This window comes from Lates calcarifer, linkage group LG16_LG22 (genome assembly GCF_001640805.2).
Source record: "Lates calcarifer isolate ASB-BC8 linkage group LG16_LG22, TLL_Latcal_v3, whole genome shotgun sequence".
NCBI classification, from domain to species: Eukaryota; Metazoa; Chordata; class Actinopteri; family Centropomidae; genus Lates; species Lates calcarifer.
The window spans coordinates 7,174,506-7,192,861 of NC_066848.1; the positions used below are offsets into that span (position 1 = coordinate 7,174,506).

General features: G+C 39.3%; 2 protein-coding genes across 3 annotated transcripts; one reads left to right on the forward strand and one right to left on the reverse strand.

Moving 5' to 3' along the window:
• Positions 1 to 3,311: 3,311 nt before the first annotated feature.
• On the reverse strand, positions 3,312 to 7,142 carry plaua (plasminogen activator, urokinase a). The gene is made up of 11 exons (XM_018688220.2): positions 6,978 to 7,142; positions 6,222 to 6,326; positions 6,076 to 6,121; positions 5,836 to 5,974; positions 5,672 to 5,754; positions 5,536 to 5,577; positions 5,266 to 5,446; positions 4,957 to 5,102; positions 4,712 to 4,852; positions 4,471 to 4,619; positions 3,312 to 3,885 (listed from the first exon to the last, which is right to left on the reverse strand). The coding sequence occupies exons 2-11, from the start codon at positions 6,270 to 6,272 to the stop codon at positions 3,691 to 3,693; spliced, it is 1,173 nt and encodes a 390-aa protein (XP_018543736.1). The 5' UTR covers positions 6,273 to 6,326; positions 6,978 to 7,142; the 3' UTR covers positions 3,312 to 3,690.
• Positions 7,143 to 11,747: 4,605 nt separating this feature from the next.
• On the forward strand, positions 11,748 to 18,170 carry LOC108891107 (inhibitor of nuclear factor kappa-B kinase subunit alpha). Of its 2 annotated transcripts, XM_018688239.2 has the most exons (22): positions 11,748 to 12,034; positions 12,498 to 12,643; positions 12,738 to 12,832; positions 12,943 to 13,060; positions 13,135 to 13,204; positions 13,299 to 13,387; positions 13,495 to 13,584; positions 13,681 to 13,805; positions 13,954 to 14,061; positions 14,154 to 14,289; positions 14,422 to 14,622; positions 15,064 to 15,166; positions 15,359 to 15,482; positions 15,558 to 15,709; positions 15,809 to 15,870; positions 15,948 to 16,057; positions 16,150 to 16,199; positions 16,542 to 16,650; positions 16,778 to 16,925; positions 17,066 to 17,121; positions 17,379 to 17,478; positions 17,795 to 18,170. In XM_018688239.2, exons 2-22 carry the CDS (start codon positions 12,539 to 12,541, stop codon positions 17,852 to 17,854), a joined length of 2,211 nt encoding a protein of 736 aa, XP_018543755.1. In that variant the 5' UTR covers positions 11,748 to 12,034; positions 12,498 to 12,538; the 3' UTR covers positions 17,855 to 18,170. The 2 variants fall into 2 exon arrangements, with proteins under 2 accessions (XP_018543755.1, XP_018543757.1); XM_018688241.2 differs by lacking the exons at positions 17,379 to 17,478; positions 17,795 to 18,170 and adding an exon at positions 17,219 to 17,372.
• Positions 18,171 to 18,356: the final 186 nt, after the last annotated feature.

Sequence of the window (18,356 nt, forward strand, 5' to 3'; positions counted from 1 at the left end):
AAATCGTGACAGAAGGAATCACCGCCCTCCAACCAATCACAGCGAAGGAATACAGCTGCCAAGCGGGTTGGTGCTGGTGCGCACTGACGCTTTCCCTGCACTCACGCACACCATACACACACACACACACATTGAAAATGAGAGCTCTTCCCAAATTACGTCATGCATGCGAGTGGCCCAAAAAAGGAAAGTGTTGGGGTAACTTAATGGGTAGAGATCGTAATTTCAGGATCAGGGAGAAGAGGTATTTGGAGAGGAGGGGTGTGAGGTGCAACATCTACAACAGAGGAAGGTTATAAACATAGTTGTGTTGTGAAGCTGCTCCCTGCAGCCTCATAAAGGTCAGCTTCATATCTGTGAAACCATAGAGGACGCAGATCTGCAAGCTGCACCAGTGCCTTATAATACAGAAGAAAACTGGTGGTGTGTTTCTCTTCATGAAGCTTCAACCTGCATCTGACATATGATCTATGTTCATTAAAAGGTGGGTCAGGAGTTCATGTCTCCAGGCCTCAATGTCCAGGTCTAAATAAAGACCGAGGATTCAGCTTGCTGCTGGCTGCAGCTGAGAGAAGGAGTCTCAAAGATCCTGCGCTGCACCCATACACTGTTTCTCCCACTTCTTTACTCTGACACAGAGGATCCTCCATGAGCAGCTGCCTCGCTGGTTTAAAACCCACCTGGCTGGTTGCACTTGAAACTGTGTGTGCATTAAAGTGAAAGCAGCTGTAGTTGTTAACATGTTAAAGGAAAACATTCAGACTTATCCTATACCGTAATTCATGGGTGAATTGGCACTTGTCTGGTTTCTCGCTCTCTTTCTCTCCTTCTCTCTCTTTCTGTTTGTGTGTGTGTGTGTGTGATTGCTGGTAGGGTTGTCCCCGCTCCTCAGATCTGAATCTGTGTTGGGGAAACCAGAGAACGTAACAGCAAAAACAGCGGTATTTATACCTCTGAGACCCCGTGTTAGCCAAAGAGACTGCAGCCAAGAGAGCCCCCTGTGTGTTTGTGTGTGTGTGTGTGTGTGTAACGTTGGTGTAGACAGCAGGCTGCTATCCAAACCAGAGAGACTGGGTGCTCAGGTCCATCTTGTTAGAATAGACCCTGTTACTGCCCTCTCCTCTCCTCTCCTCTTCCTCAGGAATTGTCCTTAAAGAGGAGTAAGACTCATACTCGCAGCATCTCAAACCCATATATGGATTGAGAGAAGCGGTAAAGTAAACTGGTGTCTGTGAGTAATTGAGGGGGGACAGGACAGACTCTGATTGGCTCCAGTAGCCCTGCTGCAAAATATCTGTATATGTGGACTTGTCCAAACAGACTTTGATAGAAAGCATTGCAGCAGGTTGCTTAGAGAGGCTCTGAAGCATGCTCTCAATAATGACGTGATGACCAGCTGGATTGTGGTTGTTCAGCACAACAAAATGTACTCAGATACTTACACCACAATTAATCTTAGATCACTCTGTGTTGCTCTTGTATACGCAGTTGCCTTGATTGATTGTTATGATTGAAGGACTGGTGCTTAGCAGCCCTGTGACAGGTTTCTTTTTTTGGGAGGGGCGGGGGTGTTGGAGGTATACAGGATATTAGACAGAGAGGTGTGAGACAGTAGACAACTGAACATGTAAACACTCACTGCTGCATGCTGAGACTTTTCCTGGGGGTCATACGCTCTCTGACAAGTTGTGATGCTTGGCTTTGTCCTCACTGTAGCAGAGCCATGTTTTGTATAGCTACTTTCAACTGTGTAGTGCTGCACACAGTTAAAAACCGCATAGAAGCAATTAAAGCATAGAATAGTATTTTGCATGTGGGCACATAGCTGGTGTTTGATTTTTTTTTAAGTTGATTATATATGACACCTCAAATGACAGCAATGATTCTGACAAAATCAACTGTATTATGGATTTTTAGCCATGCTAACTGCCTGGAAATGTTAGCATGGCTTCATGATTCATGTCCCATGAACTTTAGCTATACTTTGTCTTTAGTGCCATGCTAACATGCTAAATTAAGTGAGCATGATAAACATTATAAATGTTTAAGATTAGCATGCTAGCATTGTCTTTGCGTGTTAACATGCTGATGTTAGCTCACAGAGCCAGCAGCATGTCTACAGACTCCCACTCTTGTTTCCTGACCCTTAAACACATTATACCTTACCTTTAAAACATCTTTCCTCCTTTTCTTATCTTTCCTTTTCTTTTTCTTTTTTCACTGTGTTTTTGTCCCAGTGATCTGTTTATTAGTTTTTTTGGTCTATATTTATAATAAGGAAATAGATTTTGTAAAAATCATACTGATTTGTAATCCTGAGGACAGAGACTGACATTTTTTATACCTGAACTCTCTCTCCCTCTGTCTCTATCTCTCCTTTAAAATCATAGGAGGAAATATTTTAACAATGCAGGACAGAGAAAAGAGATGTAGCAGTTTACCCTGTTCCTTATCGTTATCGCTCTGGTAGCCTTTTACCTTCTTGGCATGAAAGACAGGAGATACAGATTCTGGAGGCTTGACTCCACCAATATGTTTTTGTTTGTAGAGGAGCTTCATTTTGTGGTTTTAGACAATGGTGTCTCATTTGTAGTGCTTATGTGTCATTTACAGCTTAAATCATTGCCTCTACTGCCATGCATTTTTTGTTTAATGTTACTGACTCAGTTGTGTATGTCATAGTTTATAATATAACTTTTTATATTGTTATAATACTTTATGTGATAGTGTGTTTGAAACAATGAGCTACCTTTAAGTAATTTTCACACAACAGTGCCCTCTAGTGTTTAACCTAGGGACTCTCACCATAGCCATATACAGTTCTCCATATTTATTTATCCTATCTCATTCTTATTTTATTCTATTTATAGTTTGTATATCTAGTTAAGAGTTGACGGTGCATTTTTTAAAAATCCTATTAAGAGTTTACTGCCTATTGTTTATTTTTTTTATTCTATTCTCTATACCTGTTTGCAAGCAGTTGCTGTTGTTTGCAAACTGTCCTGTGTGCTGCTTCTGTCTGTATAAGCTGCTGGAAACTTAATTTCCCTGAGGGAGTCATCCCAAGGGATCAATAAAGTCTAATCTAAGTCTAAGTCTCATACTAAGGGGCATTCTGTAAGAATTTAACTGAAGTGAATGCACACAAACTGTCTGACCTCCAGACACTGCTGCTCTTCTGACATAAAGTAGGAAGAGAAAGCCAGTAAGTGGGTGTGTACATTTTTATGTGTTTTTGTGCACTCACAAGAATGTGAAGATGCAAAGGAGAGACAGAAACATTTGAGGTTTGGGGATTAATGAACACTGGATATGTAACACAAATACTTTATTTATCATCAAAAACAATTGCTTAACAGCAGGGCCAGCCTTGTGCAATAGGAAATCCTTATAAAATTAAATTAGATAAATAAACTTTCTTATAGCTTGTTTTAAAGTCCATGCTCTTAGCATGAAAAGTTCATGTTCAAGTAATAAAAAATATTAACAAGACATACTTTTAAAAAAACTTTCACTTTGAACTGGCACAGTAATATTTCACTGTGCAAAACTATTTTCAGTGCACATTAATAACAATGCTTATCAGCTGCAACATCTTCACATGCTTTCATACACACAATTCTACAAAATTGCTGCCATTTTTCCTTTAAAAAACATGTAATGCCCAACAAGTACCTCTTTGCCTCAGCTTCATTTTTGGGGATACATTTTTCCTTCCGTGTATTCTTGGAGCTCTGTCTTCACTGCGATCCACTTGTTGTAATTGGTGACTTGTGTGTAAACGCCTGGTTTGTCTTTCTTGGCACAGCCGTCACCCCAGCTCACCACCCCGAACAGAAACATCCGGCCTGACACTTCACACACCAGCGGACCACCAGAGTCACCCTGTGAAGAGAGGATACAACAGATAAGAAGAATTTATAATTATACACTATAATTCATACAATGACATTAAATTCTTCCTCTGAAACCACATTTATTCACAATTAAATATTTCTGGGTGATAAGAAGATCTTTAGGGTAAAATGACCAACTCTTAAAATCAATTCTGGTGTAGAATGATGTCATAACAATCTGTCACACTTCTTTCTGAACTTGTGTAAAGAAATAAAGTAATAAAGAAATTTTGGCTCATAACTAAGCATAAATATACACAAATATAAAGAGTGAAAGATAATAATATGAAGATGTAACCAATCTAACATGAGGGTAGTGACACATTCGCAAGAAGAGGAAGAAATACTCCCCACATCCTGTTTGATGCTCCCAAAGGTCACTGAGCTTCATACACATTATATTTCTGCATGTATGATTACAGCTTCTCTCACACTCTGGCCTTTATGCACTTCTGTTTTAGTGTACATTTCTAGAGACAGACTGAAGACATTTTGCAATCAAGCAGTTTTTTTTTCTTTCTTCAGGCTCTTTAAAAATCCCTTTCCTGGTTAATACACAGTGTTATTTGCTCACCTTGCAGGCATCAGTGCTCCAGTCAGGGCTCCCAGCACAGAACATATTCTTGGTGATGCGATCTCCATAGTATGCTTCAGTTTTACACTGGGTCTGGGAGAGCAGTCTCACCTCGCCCTGTTTTAAGTACTGTGAGTAATGCCAGGCCCCTGCAGACAACAGCAGTGTCAGATGTAAGAATCTACTTAATGTCTGAGAGATGAGTCACAAGTCTAAAGGTTAGAGGTCATGCCGTATTTACCATTTCCCTCCTTCCCAAATCCTGCGATGCTGCATGGAAATCCGGCAGGAAGCTGGGTGCGTAATGGAGGAAGACACACTGTCCGTGAGGACGCCGACTTCACGGCACACCCTCCATCTCTGCTTCTGATCTTCAACAGTGCTGAAACGTAGAGACAAAGGCATCTTTGAGTCCTGCACACACAGCACCCATACAGCTCTTTCTTTTACTCACTCATACATACACCCAGTGATGTTTGCACTCACCTATGTCATTATCAAAGGTTGATGAATTATATTTTTGGTGGATGATCAGTTTTTCCACAGTGAAGCTCTGCTCCCTATCAGCATCTGTTTCATTGATGGCAGTCTTCCCCAGGTATACAGATATATACTTGGTTTTGGTCACCTCACTGCACAACACGCAAGCACAAATGGTTAATAGACACCCACACACACAGGTGTGTAAACATGTTACATACCCATATGAGTCATATTGTCCATTGTAGTATGAGAATTGCAGTGGAGGAAATTATAGTGTATTATGTTTTCTGTGTGTGTGTTCTTTATTCTCACCCATCAACGAAGCAGTGTGCGGCTGTGACAACCCAGCAAGGTGAAATGAGAGAGCCACCACAGAGGAATCCTTGGCGCTTATGGAAGAGAGCGGCCACCCATGGGTGTGATTCTATCGGTGTGAAAGAACCACCCACAATTTTATGCATCCTCCGCTCTGACCTCTCACCGCATGTCAGCTCTGTAGATACACACAGGACGGGTGTGTGAGTGCTGATAATGGGAATCAGGAGATGCCACATATGAGATGTATTCAAACAACATAACTACCTGTATCGACAGCTGGTGGAGGTTTTGTTGTTGGTGTAGGACCTGTATGAAAGCAGAAAACAGAGATCATTTAAAAAAAATCTAATCAAACATACAATATTTCAGTGATTTTTAAATTCCTAATTCTCAGTCTTACATGGGGGAATATTGCAGAATTCTCTCACAAACCTCCTCCCTCTTTTGACATGGCACCACGGCATCAAGCTCTGGTCAGGATTCCTATTGTTTAAGTGGAATGATATTAGACATGTGACACTTCTCCATGACATATCTAGGTCCCAGACTTAAAGTATACCATACCTGCAGTAAGTATGAAGACCAATCCCCTTCGAAGGTCCCCAAGGGTTATAAAACCTCTTCCAGTTGAGACAGTTGCTGCCGTATACCGACTTGGAAACATATCCCCTGTAACTGCTCCCATCCCCAGACTTACAAAACTCTGAGGATCACAATGCAGGGAGAGAAGATGAAGATGAATGATATTGAATGCATCTGGTGACAAACAATGAATATTAAGTGTCACCTGGACAGTTGGCTCACCTCCATAAGTATCCAAGTTTTTGTTTGACTGCCTTTGCGAAAAAGCCTGTGTGGAACACAAACAAATTCATTCATACATGACTAAAACCCTCTGAATCTTGGTATGACTATTAAAACTACAGTCACTTCCTCTCATTGTTGCTCACCATGTCCACACTGACTGCTGCAAGGATGGCGAGGATGAGGAATGGGTTCATCTTTATTTCTCGTTTCACTTCTTCTTATTGGGGATATTTCTGTCTGAGAATGGGCTGAAAAAAGAAATGGAAATTAACAACACTGGAAAACCAGATTTAAAGCTCTTCTTCCCTTACATGGAGTTTATCTTAAAGCACGTGACGGAACAGAAATAAGTGTAGCTGCTGTAGAGACATGTGGTTTCTTCTTCTGGGTTTAAGTGTGCCTGTCTTCAGTTCACACAGTGCTACATCTCTGGTGATTGCATGTGTGTTACAGAGGAGAAACTGCGCTATTGAGGTTTTAATGCGAGAGCAGCAGATAGAGCATGCTCACTGTGTGCACTTTGTACTGTAAACATAATCCTTATCTTTACAGTGAGTGCGATATCAATTTAATTTGTTGATTACTGCATAGTATGTGCACACATTTTTATCACATTAGATTTGCAGTGTGCTGTTGAATTTCAAGATATTTTTGGACACAGTTTCAACTTGATAATGACAAAAGAAAATGGTTGTATGATTAAAACTTCTGACAATTTCTGTCAATAAACACATACATGATTTTCTTTTTTTTCTTTTTTTTTTTTTTTTAGCTGAATGAGTTTTTTTGCATTAAAATATTTGCTTCAAATTTTCACCATTGTTATAATCTATAAATTAAAACAACTTTGTATATTTTGTTGGCACTGTCTAGGAAACTTTGTTAGAGATCTCTTTTACCTTTCTGTCCAAAGTGGCTCCTTGTTAAGTCTTCCAGCTGAAGTGCCTGTTTTCTCCTCTCTCTATCCTCTGATATGCACCTGTGTTGTGGGAGGACTCAGACTCTCACTGCTCTGGTGCTGAAATGCTTATCTTCCCCTGTGTTCCCTCCCATTTAAAAACACATAGACTACAAGTGGGAGGGATTTATGATAACATCACCAACACCTAAATGCTGATCTGCAAAGAATTTGTCATGTCCTGTGACACATCTGCACTGACCACCCCCCTCCTCCCCCTTAAACCACAATAATACAAAATTGGTAACATGCACAATGAAACCTGGTGCAGCTGTGGGAGCAGAAGAGCACATCTAATTTAAAGATAGAAAGAAGAGTTTGAGAATAAAAATAATTAAATAATTGAAGAAAGAGATTTTAAAATATTATTAAACAAAACTTGATTCGTGAACAGGGGTTTGTTCAGCATAAACCAAAGACCACAAACACTAACAAAATAGGATCAGTAACTTGGATGCTGCAGTACCTCATACTTACACAACACAGCACAGTTCATGGCAGTGAATAAAGCACATTCATGTACTCAAATGACTTCAGCTCAAACTGGCATTTAATATCTTGATACCTTTAAATCTCTCCATAGGTAGCTGTGAAATTAGATACAATATTTTTCACAGTTTTTCCAGTATATGGTGATGTCACATATATATTCTGTGTTTGCTTGGTTCAGTCCTTCACTGAAACACTTACATGGACTGACCTGGTTCAGTCTAATGATATGCCTTTTGCATTGCTTTAATTTACTAAATTTATGGAAGAGGTGAGAAGAACAGGCAGGTAGCTACACTATTAAAAAACACAGGGAGGAAGATCATGTCTTGATTAGTGCAATGCTTTGTATTCCAGCCACAACACATACATCACCATATCTGCAGCTGACACAGAATGCAGCTGCTGTGGCTTTTCACCAGATAAGTCTGTTTTTGAAATCTTTCCTGTAAACCTACTTTTATGTATTTATTTCATTAGATTTTGTGCTTTTGTTTTCCTCTTATTTAATGTATGTTTGTTTGTTTGTAAGTGTCTTTGTTTATTCTGTGCTTGTGCTATATGATGTTTCTCCCCATAAATAATCATGATTTTATTGTTTTCACTCACGTAGCATGTAACTTTGTTTAGAAAGGTGCTATACAAATGATGATTATGATGATGATGATGATGATTATTATTATTATTATTATTATTACTATTATTAGTAGCAGCAGTTGTAGTTGTTGTTGTAGCAGTAGTACATAAAAAGAAAGATACACATCGTTATTACCAACACAGTAAAACCTAAGTACATGAATAAATATAAAACAGCTGGACACTGTATAAAATAAAATGATCTCTCTTCTTCTACAAGTACACCACACATTACATCACTGATTTATACATTGTCTTGAATCATCTGCCTGCTGGGACCATGACTATGACTATGGGAGTCTTTGCTCCTGAATCTGGTTTGGATAACAGAGCAGCTGTCTTTCAAGACGAAATTCTTTGGACATCGTATAATGATAATGCAACACAACTTCCCCTAAAACAAAAGGTATTGTTATGAATTTTGCATGGGAATTTCTAGGCTAAAATCTCCCCCATGCATGTTACTTCATCATGACGCCTGTGTTACTCACATTTCCTCCTCTTTGATGGTGACAATAGCCAGAAATGACACCTTCATGGAAGGCTTTGTGGACCGGAGGTCTTTGAGTAATGAGATAAATATGTCCAGCATGTACGGTGCCAAGTCAGGAACAACACACATTAATTAATTAATTTACTGACTCCAGTAGTATTTGCTAATAAAAGTCTACTTCAAGTCCCACACAGGTGTTTTACCAAAAGAAGAACTGCATATAGAGATGACCAAATCCAGGGAAACCCAGGATATTTGTGGTTGTAACCATGTGCAACCTGGAGTGTTTGATTTTGTCATTTTGTCTGTCTAGACGCCAGTCACCCTGCATATACTATCCTACAGGTTCAAAACTCACCTCTTTGACTTCCTGGTATCTTCTTCAACTTTCTCTAATAAATACCTTCTAGATTTTTAACTTTACATTTAACATTTAATCTTGGCAGTTTCTTAACATGCTCATTCTGCAGTTGCCCTAAAGTGTGACAAGTGTGATCAAATGTGACCACATGTCACACCTACAAAAATTATCGTGGTGTACTGTATTTTATTGTATTGTATTTTAAAGGATTTGGATTGACAAAGGGCATGGCTGCAGAATCTGTGTCTACATCCCACATTCAAGTTGAGTTATTTGTGTGTTACCATGGTTTTAATGTGTGCTGCATTATGCAGCTATAACATTAGGGTTTTGTCATGTACTGTGACATGTGAACGCTTCTATATTTCTGTAGCTCGTGGGAGTTTGGACATAGGAAACACGCTGACATCAATACAGAGAATTGAGGAAATGAGAAACAGAATCCGCCATAATCAGGTGATTAACATCTTGGGTTTTTTTTGTTGCTTTTTTACCTAATCTGATATACAATTAGAGCAGACCACAGTGTTGCCCACTATCTTGATTAAGATGGGGTTGCTACCTTATCTTGGATGAGAGTGAACTTTTAAACTCAACAAAGAGAGTTATCGTTTCACATTGTTTCACATCAAACCCTGCCGGCCATTTTAACAGTCCTTACTCTCTTTTTTTTTTTTAATGTTTAAACACTTAATACTTGAAGAGCTATGGAAGACCACAGAGAATGTGCATTTTCACACCCCAGACTTCACACTTACACCAACTCTGTGATGATGAGAAATTCAGATCACATGAATTTTCAGCTTCTCTATTCAATCATGAGATGCTTGTCTGCTTCTCCTTTCCAGTACACTGAGAAAAGGTGAATTCTCTTTATATAGAACTGGGAAACATTGAGGCAAAACTATAATGGCTTTTAATTGGAAAAGTTCTCACGCTTGAATGAAATCTGAAATCTGTCTTCTTTCACAAACTCAACAACAGACGCAACAAAGACACAGACAGTTGCAGTGAACGTTGCACTGGTCCTCGTTGCATCAGCTCTTAATCATCTTTGTTGTCACACTTCCTAAATTGTGAATTTCTAATGGTTAACTACAACATCATCTTTTGTTTAATAGATTGAGAAATCATGAGTTCTCCCTGATAAGTCAAATCTATGTTACTTAAACCCATCTATTGCACAAATACTAATAACACTAATAAACTTTCTATTCTTGGTGAAGATTTATTCAGGTTTGAAATGCAGGTTTTTACTGCACTTGTGAAAGCTCAGCAGAATCTTCTAAATGCCTCAGAGAAATTTTCCTTTTTAATGGCAGTTTAATGGCATTTTTGTTTAATAATTGAAAGACTGGGACCAAGAAATTCAAGGATCATTGATCATTGGGAGTGTGACTCCCAAGTTTAGCATATAAAATCAAAATTGTATTTTTGTACAGAAACAAGTAATTTTTTTCTTCTGCTGATCATTTTTCCATCTACAATTATTTTTTCACATGACTATGGTGATGTGATATAGTTTATATGCATGCCTCTTCCTCCAGTTGTACTGTACATTATTATCCATAAGGCTCTCTCAGTAAAAGAAACAGTTACAAGTGAAAGTCCTACATTCAAAATTTTACTTAAGTAAGAGTGCATGCATTTCTTACTATGCAAAATGAACTGTCTGCAAATCATATATTTTATATATGGATCATATTTGGTTTACTTTGGATTATAACAATAGATGCATTAATCTGTAAACAACATTTTAATGTTGCAGCTGGTTAATTGTAACTATGTAATGGATATCTTAATCTATGATACATTGCAATTTATCAGTTGATTATAATTTGCATCAATTAGAAAGACTTGCAGTGTAACTAGTAACTAAAGCTGTCAGATACAGAAAAAAGTATTCACCTCCAAAATACAATGGAGTCGAAGTATAAAGTTGCATTAGGTGGAATTACACAAGTAATGTACAAGTACCACAAAAACTTTCAAATTAACTTCATAATACCAGACAGATGGTGGTGAGCATATACACGGTGTACACAGTAGGAAAAGCTCTTTTTTTAATTAATAACATGAAATGTAATGCTTGATGTGTAGCCTAATTAAGGGATGATAATGTGAATTTTTCTTGTATTTCCTTTTGTATATATGATTATTTTTTTCTGGTTTGATGATGATTTTTTTCTGTTGATTTGTGTGAAATCTGCTTTATATGCTGTGACCTCTTGAACTTTCCTGTCACACTCGTTTTATTCTGGTTTATGTTTTTATGCCATCATATTATGTTTGCAAGCAAAAACAAATGTCATAATCATGCATAATCACTGAACTTGAGTAAATGTACTTGGGAGCTTTACTTTTCACCACTGGGGTTTAACTAAAATACACAGAGGGACAGCCAATCTTACATCCTCCCCTTTCAGTGTGTGTCACAGCCAGTAGCCCTAATAACTTCAGGACAGAAGCTGTGCATATGGCACCCTCTAGTGAACAAATTAAAACATTGTCAAAGTTTTGAAAATATTCTTTCTTAACTGCAGATACTGGCCCAGTTGCTTTTATGGTAAAAGAGAGTTTAAACGAGCATTTATATTTAACATTCCTGATTATGCTAAATCCCTCAGTGCAGACTCAGCTGGTTTGGGCTTGTGGATTGGTGGGAAATCCCCCCGCAGAGGGAGTAGTCCTGCAGAGAGACCCATGCGCCCTACCCGCTGCTGTGAGGACGGACACGCATGCGCCGAAACACAGCCTCCTGCCTGTCAGGACATACTTTCACTTTGTGCTGATTTTGAGCTGTCCCTAGCTTTCTTCCCGAGGCTACAACAAAAACACAACATAAACTTTAACTTTAAAGCCGCGTTTCGGGGACTTTATAAATTGTCGCGGTATAATTTCACCGGTTCAACCTTCTCGCCGAAACACTAGACAAGAAAACGAGCCGTAAACAACGCGTTTAGCTAACTCTGAAGCAACAATGTTCTGACATCTAAAGCTCATTATCATCAGCCGACAGGTGAGTTAATCGTGTTTGTGGAGTGAGGTTGTTTTTAGTAGACATTTCGTTTACATAGTCTTCGAGTTATCTGACGTCACTGAACCTAACATTAGCTAAACAGTAACATCAAGTGGCTCTTGACCCTGGGTTTAGGTCACTGCAGCCAGAAGTTATATTTAACAAGGTAAACACGATTTGAATCCACGTGAAATGCTGGAATATTAAAAAAGTAATTTAGAAAATCTAGTATTTGAAGCAATTATAAAATAGACTGAAATGTGGTTGATAATTTAGCATGTTAAATAGAGTGGAATCTGGGTTAATAACACTATTCTGTCATTTGCTCATGAAGGAAAACATATAAGACTTAAATATATACGATTGCTACCACTTAACTGTTAGCAATAACACTGTTTCTCCTGGAAAAATGCATGCAAAATTGTCTTCACCGTTTTATTGTTTTTTTAATTGTCCTTTGCAGACTACCTCTATTGCCCTGTGGCTCCTGGTAGACCTCACACTATGGAGCGGACTGCACTCAGACAGAGCCAGCTCTGTGGCTCCTGGGAGATGAAGGAGAGACTAGGGATGGGAGGCTTTGGGCACGTCTACCTGTACCAGCACATTGTAAGTTCTGTTGTTCACCTGCATACCAAGATAGACATTAACTCCAGAGCCAAATCTTTGGATTGATGTTATTCCTGATCTGTGTTTGGAGCAGGAAATGGGAGAGAAAATTGCTGTGAAACTTTGCCGCCTGGAGCTGAACTCTAAGAACAAAGACCGCTGGAGACGAGAGATCCAGATCATGAAGAAGTGAGTGTAAATAATCTGCTTGTGTTCACAAAGTGGCCAAAGAACTAATTTCACTGTACATTTTCTTCTTGTCAGACCATTGCTACATTTAATTTTCTGTCTTTCCGTAGGTTGAACCATGTGAACATTGTTCAGGCCAGAGAAGTACCAGAGGAGTTGAGCATCATTGCTTTAAATGACCTACCTCTGCTGGCCATGGAGTACTGCTCAAGAGGAGACCTACGCAAGGTACCAATCCAAAGACCCTAAACAGTTTGCCTTCTTAAACAGTGCACTACTAATCTCTGTGTCTGTACATTTAGGTTTTGAATAAACCAGAAAACTGTTGTGGGCTAAAGGAGAGTGAAGTCCTCTCGCTGCTCAGTGACATTGGTAAAGTTTGCCCCAGCTTTTACTTTGATAAAAATCAACTGTTACAGCATTTTAATATATACTGTATATGTAATACACTTCATCACAAACACAGGTTCTGGTGTCCAGTATCTCCATGAAAACAAGATCATTCACAGAGACCTAAAGCCAGAGAACATAGTTCTGCAGGAGATGTGTGGGAAGGTGAACTCATTTCTTTTTGTACATGGAGGCAGCTTGTGTAATCCAGTGTTATATATTGCATGGTTTTCTGTGCCTTGTTCTCATCACGAAACATTGTTTTCCTCCAGATTGTCCATAAAATCATAGATCTAGGTTATGCAAAAGACCTAGATCAGGGCAGTCTCTGTACATCTTTTGTTGGAACTCTCCAGTATCTGGTAAGTGTAACACCAGTAATACATTATGCTGCAAGCAATTTTGCTGTTTTTTTTCAGTACATCTCAACAGTCAGAATCTATCTATATGTATGCCAGGCTCCAGAGCTGTTTGAGAGTAAACCCTACACTGTAACTGTGGACTACTGGAGCTTTGGGACAGTGATCTTTGAATGCACTTGTGGCTTTCGCCCCTTCTTACACCACATGCAGCCTGTACAGTGGTGAGTCAGCACCAACATCTTCATTAATATGCAAAATATTTGTGTGTTAAAGGCGAAGCATTTGTTTGGAACATTTTGTGGATCTAGTTTTCAGTTCGTTGATTTTATTTTTTGCTCTCTCTGGTGGCATGTTTGCCTACATTTGTAGGACAAGTAAAGTCAAGAACAAAGGTCCCAAGGACATCATGGCAGTAGAGGACATGAATGGAGAAGTCAGATTCTCCACACATCTCCCATATCCCAACAATATTAGCAGGTAGAGACAAAAAGACATTTCTTCATGCCTACCACCGCTCCTCATTCTAACTGACAGCTAACCTTTGTGTTTGGGTATGTGTGTATTAAAAGACCACTGCTGGAGCCAGTTGAATCACTACTACAGATGTTGTTATTGTGGGACCCTGCATCGCGTGGTGGCGGGCTGGATCCTGACACCAACAAGCCATACTGCTACACACTGCTACAGAATATTCTCAACATGAAGGTCAGTAATAAGAACATTTCCTGTATTTAGACTCACTAAAACCACATTTTTATTGAGTGCCTTTATACATTCCACTAGATTAGAGGACAGTCAGCAAAGCAAACTTCTCATTTGGCACTTTTATTTCTCCAGGTGATTCATGTGTTGGACATGACGTCAGCCCAGCTGCACTCCTTGGTTTTAGGAGCTGAGGAGAGCTTACACTCCCTGCAGCTTCGTCTGGAGACACACACTCAAACACGCATCTCCCCTCTGAGTCAAGAGCTGCTGCTGGAGACGGGAATCTCCCTCGACCCACGCAGACCGCCCGCACACTGTCTGCCAGATGGATTGGTACGAGACACATACGTAAACAAAAATGACTAACTTCAATCAGGCCCAGCAGCAAGTACATACACACCAGTGGACAATAGAACCTCCTGTTTTTTATAAAAATATTGTTTTTCTTTTGAAATTTTGGGTAGTTCTGCATTACGCTGTACACTTTGTATTTCTGGTAACAGGAATAGGGTTTTTTTCTGCCATTGTTTGCCTTAATATTTTAACAGTGGCGATAGTTTGACATTTAGTTTGCAGTGGGTCTTTTGCAGAATAAAAATAAATAAAGAAAATAAAGTGATTTGCAATAATTGGCAAATTGCAGACTGTATGAATGAATGTATTAGACTGTTTGCATCCAGCCATTCTGTTTCCTTTGGAGGAAAATTGTACCAGCAAACTTTTTAATAAGCAAACCTCTGCCAGTAATATGCGCAGTGATATTTGTTCTTTCAGCGAGGCTGGGACAGCTCCATAGTCTTCTTGTTTGATAAGAGCCTGACCAAGTACTCTGGACCACTGACTGCCAGACCTCTACCAGACAGTGTCAACTTTATAGGTGAGAAACATAACTGTATACTGTACCTTCAGTCTTTGTCTGATCTCTGGAGGGTTTCCTTTGGTTTTGAAAGTTTCCGACACAGTGCAAGTAAAATAAAGCAAGACATTTGTTGATGTTTTAAAGTTAGTTAATTCTTTAAAATTGGTGTCCAAGTTAATGTTGGCATTGTGTCTCTTGATGTTGTGCCAGTCAGGGAGACCAAGACGCAGCTCCCGCTGTCTGCATTGAGAAAGGTGTGGGGGGAAGCAGTTAGCTACATCTGTGGACTGAAAGAGGACTACATTCGCCTTTACCAGGGACAGAGGGCTGCCATGTAGGTGCATAAACACACACGTATACACACACTTACACTCTGAAACATCCTTATCTTGTGTATGTGTCTGTGCAGGCTGAGTCTGCTGCGTTACAACACCAATTTAACGCGGTACAAGAACCTGCTGTTCTCCCAGTCACAGCAGCTGCAAGCCAAACTGGCTTTCTTTAAGACCAGCATCCAGCACGACCTTGAGCAATACACCAAGCAGAGGCACACCGGCATCTGTGAGTTGATGTTAATCTGCTGCCATGATACATACTGCTATTTAAAATCATCATTAAATCCTCAAGTGAACTGTCTGCTGTTGTTGTGCTCATCTGAAGCTTCAGAAAAGATGCTGAAGACATGGCAGGAAAATGAAGAGAAGGCTGATGGGTTTACAAAGGTAGGACAGTTGTTAATTTCATAGTAATTCTATACAAATTAACTTGTAGTTATTTGAGCTGGTGTTTTCTGCCATAGGTTGCAGATGTGGGGTATCTGGATGAAGAGATAGTGGCTCTACATTCTGAGATTGTGGAGTTGCAGAGGAGTCCATTTGCGAGGAGACAAGGGGATGTAATGGAACAGCTGTTAGTATTTCTGTTTTATTTACACTGCAATTATTTCCTCAAACCTGACTGTGAAATGCACAAATTAAGTCTCTCTTTGTCTTTTTTTCCAGTGAGGAAAAGGCTATTGAACTCTACAAGCAGCTGAAAGCTAAATGCAAAAGTTAGTATAAATCATTACATATATAAAACAGTGGACATTGGTTATAAGGTCCTGTTCTTTTCTTCATTGTGCTCCTTTTTTTGACAATTACAGTTCTGGGGAAACTGATAATGCTAATTACTATGCATACAGTTCAGCACCACAAGAACTAAGTTGAATCTCAGAAGGATTCGTTGAACGAATGTGTTCCCAGTGGTTTAATTAATGCCTCCTCTGTGTTTGACACAGAAGTAGAGTATGGCTATGAATGGAAATAGCAGGCTGGCGTGTAGTATGTGTTTACATGGCTGTGTCAGATGATAATACATGGATGGTCATAGGTGTATGTATGTGTTTGTACAGGTCCTGACCCTCCACATGGCTACAGTGACAGCTCAGACATGGTGAAGACCATACTCCAAACAGTTCAGAACCAGGACAGGGTGCTGAAAGACTTGTACACTCACCTGAGGTAATTTATCTGCAACTGTAGTCCAAACAGGTACACACACATGCAAAAAATGCAAAGTTCAGCACAACTGAGGTATCATTTTACAGTTCTCTGTGGTCGCCCCCCCATTCTCTCTTGTTTTCTGTAGTACAATCCTGGTGTGTAAGCAGCGAATCGTTGATTTGTTCCCTAAGCTGGAGAGGGCGGTAGAGAGCATAAAAACTGCAGAGGCAGCAGTGATGCAGATGCAAATGAAACGACAGAAAGAGTTCTGGTATCTACTCAAGATTGCCTGTGTGAGTATATAACACATAGCACAACAGAGAATGATCTTAGCTATCAGTCATGTTTTAGGAGCCTGAAGCTCTGCAATACAGTGTTGAATGTACAAGTCAAATGACTCTATAGTTAATGCAGGGTGTGGTTGTGTGTTTAGGCCCAGAGCAATTCTCCATCACAGCCACAGCCACTTATGCAGCGACCCACTGCCAGGTAAGAAATGTGACATTTGTCACAGTTATATTTGAATGACACTGTTAAAAACGAATAGTTTTGCTAAAACATCATGTGGCTGTTTCTCTGTCATTAGCTTGGCTCCAGTTTAGAAGATGATCTGCTGAGTTTTGTGCAAACTGCAAAACTGCCACAAGAGGTCACCACATAGTAGCTTATTGGAAAAGGACACACACCCTCCTGGATTACTAAAAACGCGAACACACAATCAGTTTAGACTGTCTTGTCTCTTGCAGTGAAACTGTTCATCAGTTACTGGATGAGAATCAGCGTTATCTGAGTCAGCTAACTTCTCTGCTGCAGGACGCCACCCAGGAGATGGAGCACAGTGTCATGGTATGGTGTACATGTGTGAATGAGTGTGTTCATGCATATAATCAGATCCCTGAAGTAACAACTTAGAACAATGTATACAAAGTCAGTCATTCACTATTGATGCTTCACTTGGCAGAAGACCTATGTTAAAAAATATAAAATGTCTGATTGTTGTAAAAATGTACATTTGCATTAAAACTTTATTAGATCATGCTGTTTCACCTGCTCCATTTTAAGGTTTAAGTTTTAAGATGGAAGATAATGTTGTGTATTTATAAATATGGTATTAATGATCTGGTAGTGGTAAAATGCTTTCATCTCTTTGTTCTCTCTCCAGGATCAGGACTGGAGCTGGACCCAGTACAGAGCAGCGAAAGCCCAACCTCAGAAGCTGTAGAAAATGACCAAAGACTCAGTGTTATGAGTCAAAGATGTATACTGTAAACGAGTGCCTTATCAGAGTTATACAATCTGAAAGCTTTGTGATTCCATACTGTTTCATTTACATACAAGTAATGCTGTAAGACAACAATGTGTGAAGCAGCATGGTGTGGTAAGCTATTCATGTTTTAATTTAAATTTATTTTATTGAGTTTAAAATCTATTTTGAGCTGTCACCAAGATGTATTTATTGAACTGATATTGTTGAGTGAAACATTGCTGCTAAGAAACTATGCATGATGGAATTTGAGTAAATTTTAAAATGTATGGCACATACTGTGTTTTTTCTTTGTTCAAGTAGATTTTCTTAGAATCGGTTTGTCTTTTTTTCTGCAAGTACTGAAACTGTTGAAGATTGTTATGTATCTGGATATCTGCATTCACACAGTGGACCAGACGACTGTCTGCACACATACAGGAAATTGCTTGTTTATAAGACCCTGGGTTCAAAATTCTCT

What these genes read in the sequence shown, in the direction of transcription:
- LOC108891107 (XM_018688239.2), top strand. Translation starts at nt 12,539, where the DNA reads ATGGAGCGGACTGCACTCAGACAGAGCCAGCTCTGTGGCTCCTGGGAG. An exon ending in TGCAGGAGATGTGTGGGAAG is followed by an intron (nt 13,388 to 13,494) that starts GTGAACTCATTT and finishes GTTTTCCTCCAG; the next exon opens with ATTGTCCATAAAATCATAGA. An exon ending in ACTGTCTGCCAGATGGATTG is followed by an intron (nt 14,623 to 15,063) that starts GTACGAGACACA and finishes TTGTTCTTTCAG; the next exon opens with CGAGGCTGGGACAGCTCCAT.
- plaua (XM_018688220.2), bottom strand. Translation starts at nt 6,272, where the DNA reads ATGAACCCATTCCTCATCCTCGCCATCCTTGCAGCAGTCAGTGTGGAC. An exon ending in AAACTTGGATACTTATGGAG is followed by an intron (nt 5,975 to 6,075) that starts GTGAGCCAACTG and finishes TGTGATCCTCAG; the next exon opens with AGTTTTGTAAGTCTGGGGAT. An exon ending in ATTTGGGAAGGAGGGAAATG is followed by an intron (nt 4,620 to 4,711) that starts GTAAATACGGCA and finishes TGTTGTCTGCAG; the next exon opens with GGGCCTGGCATTACTCACAG.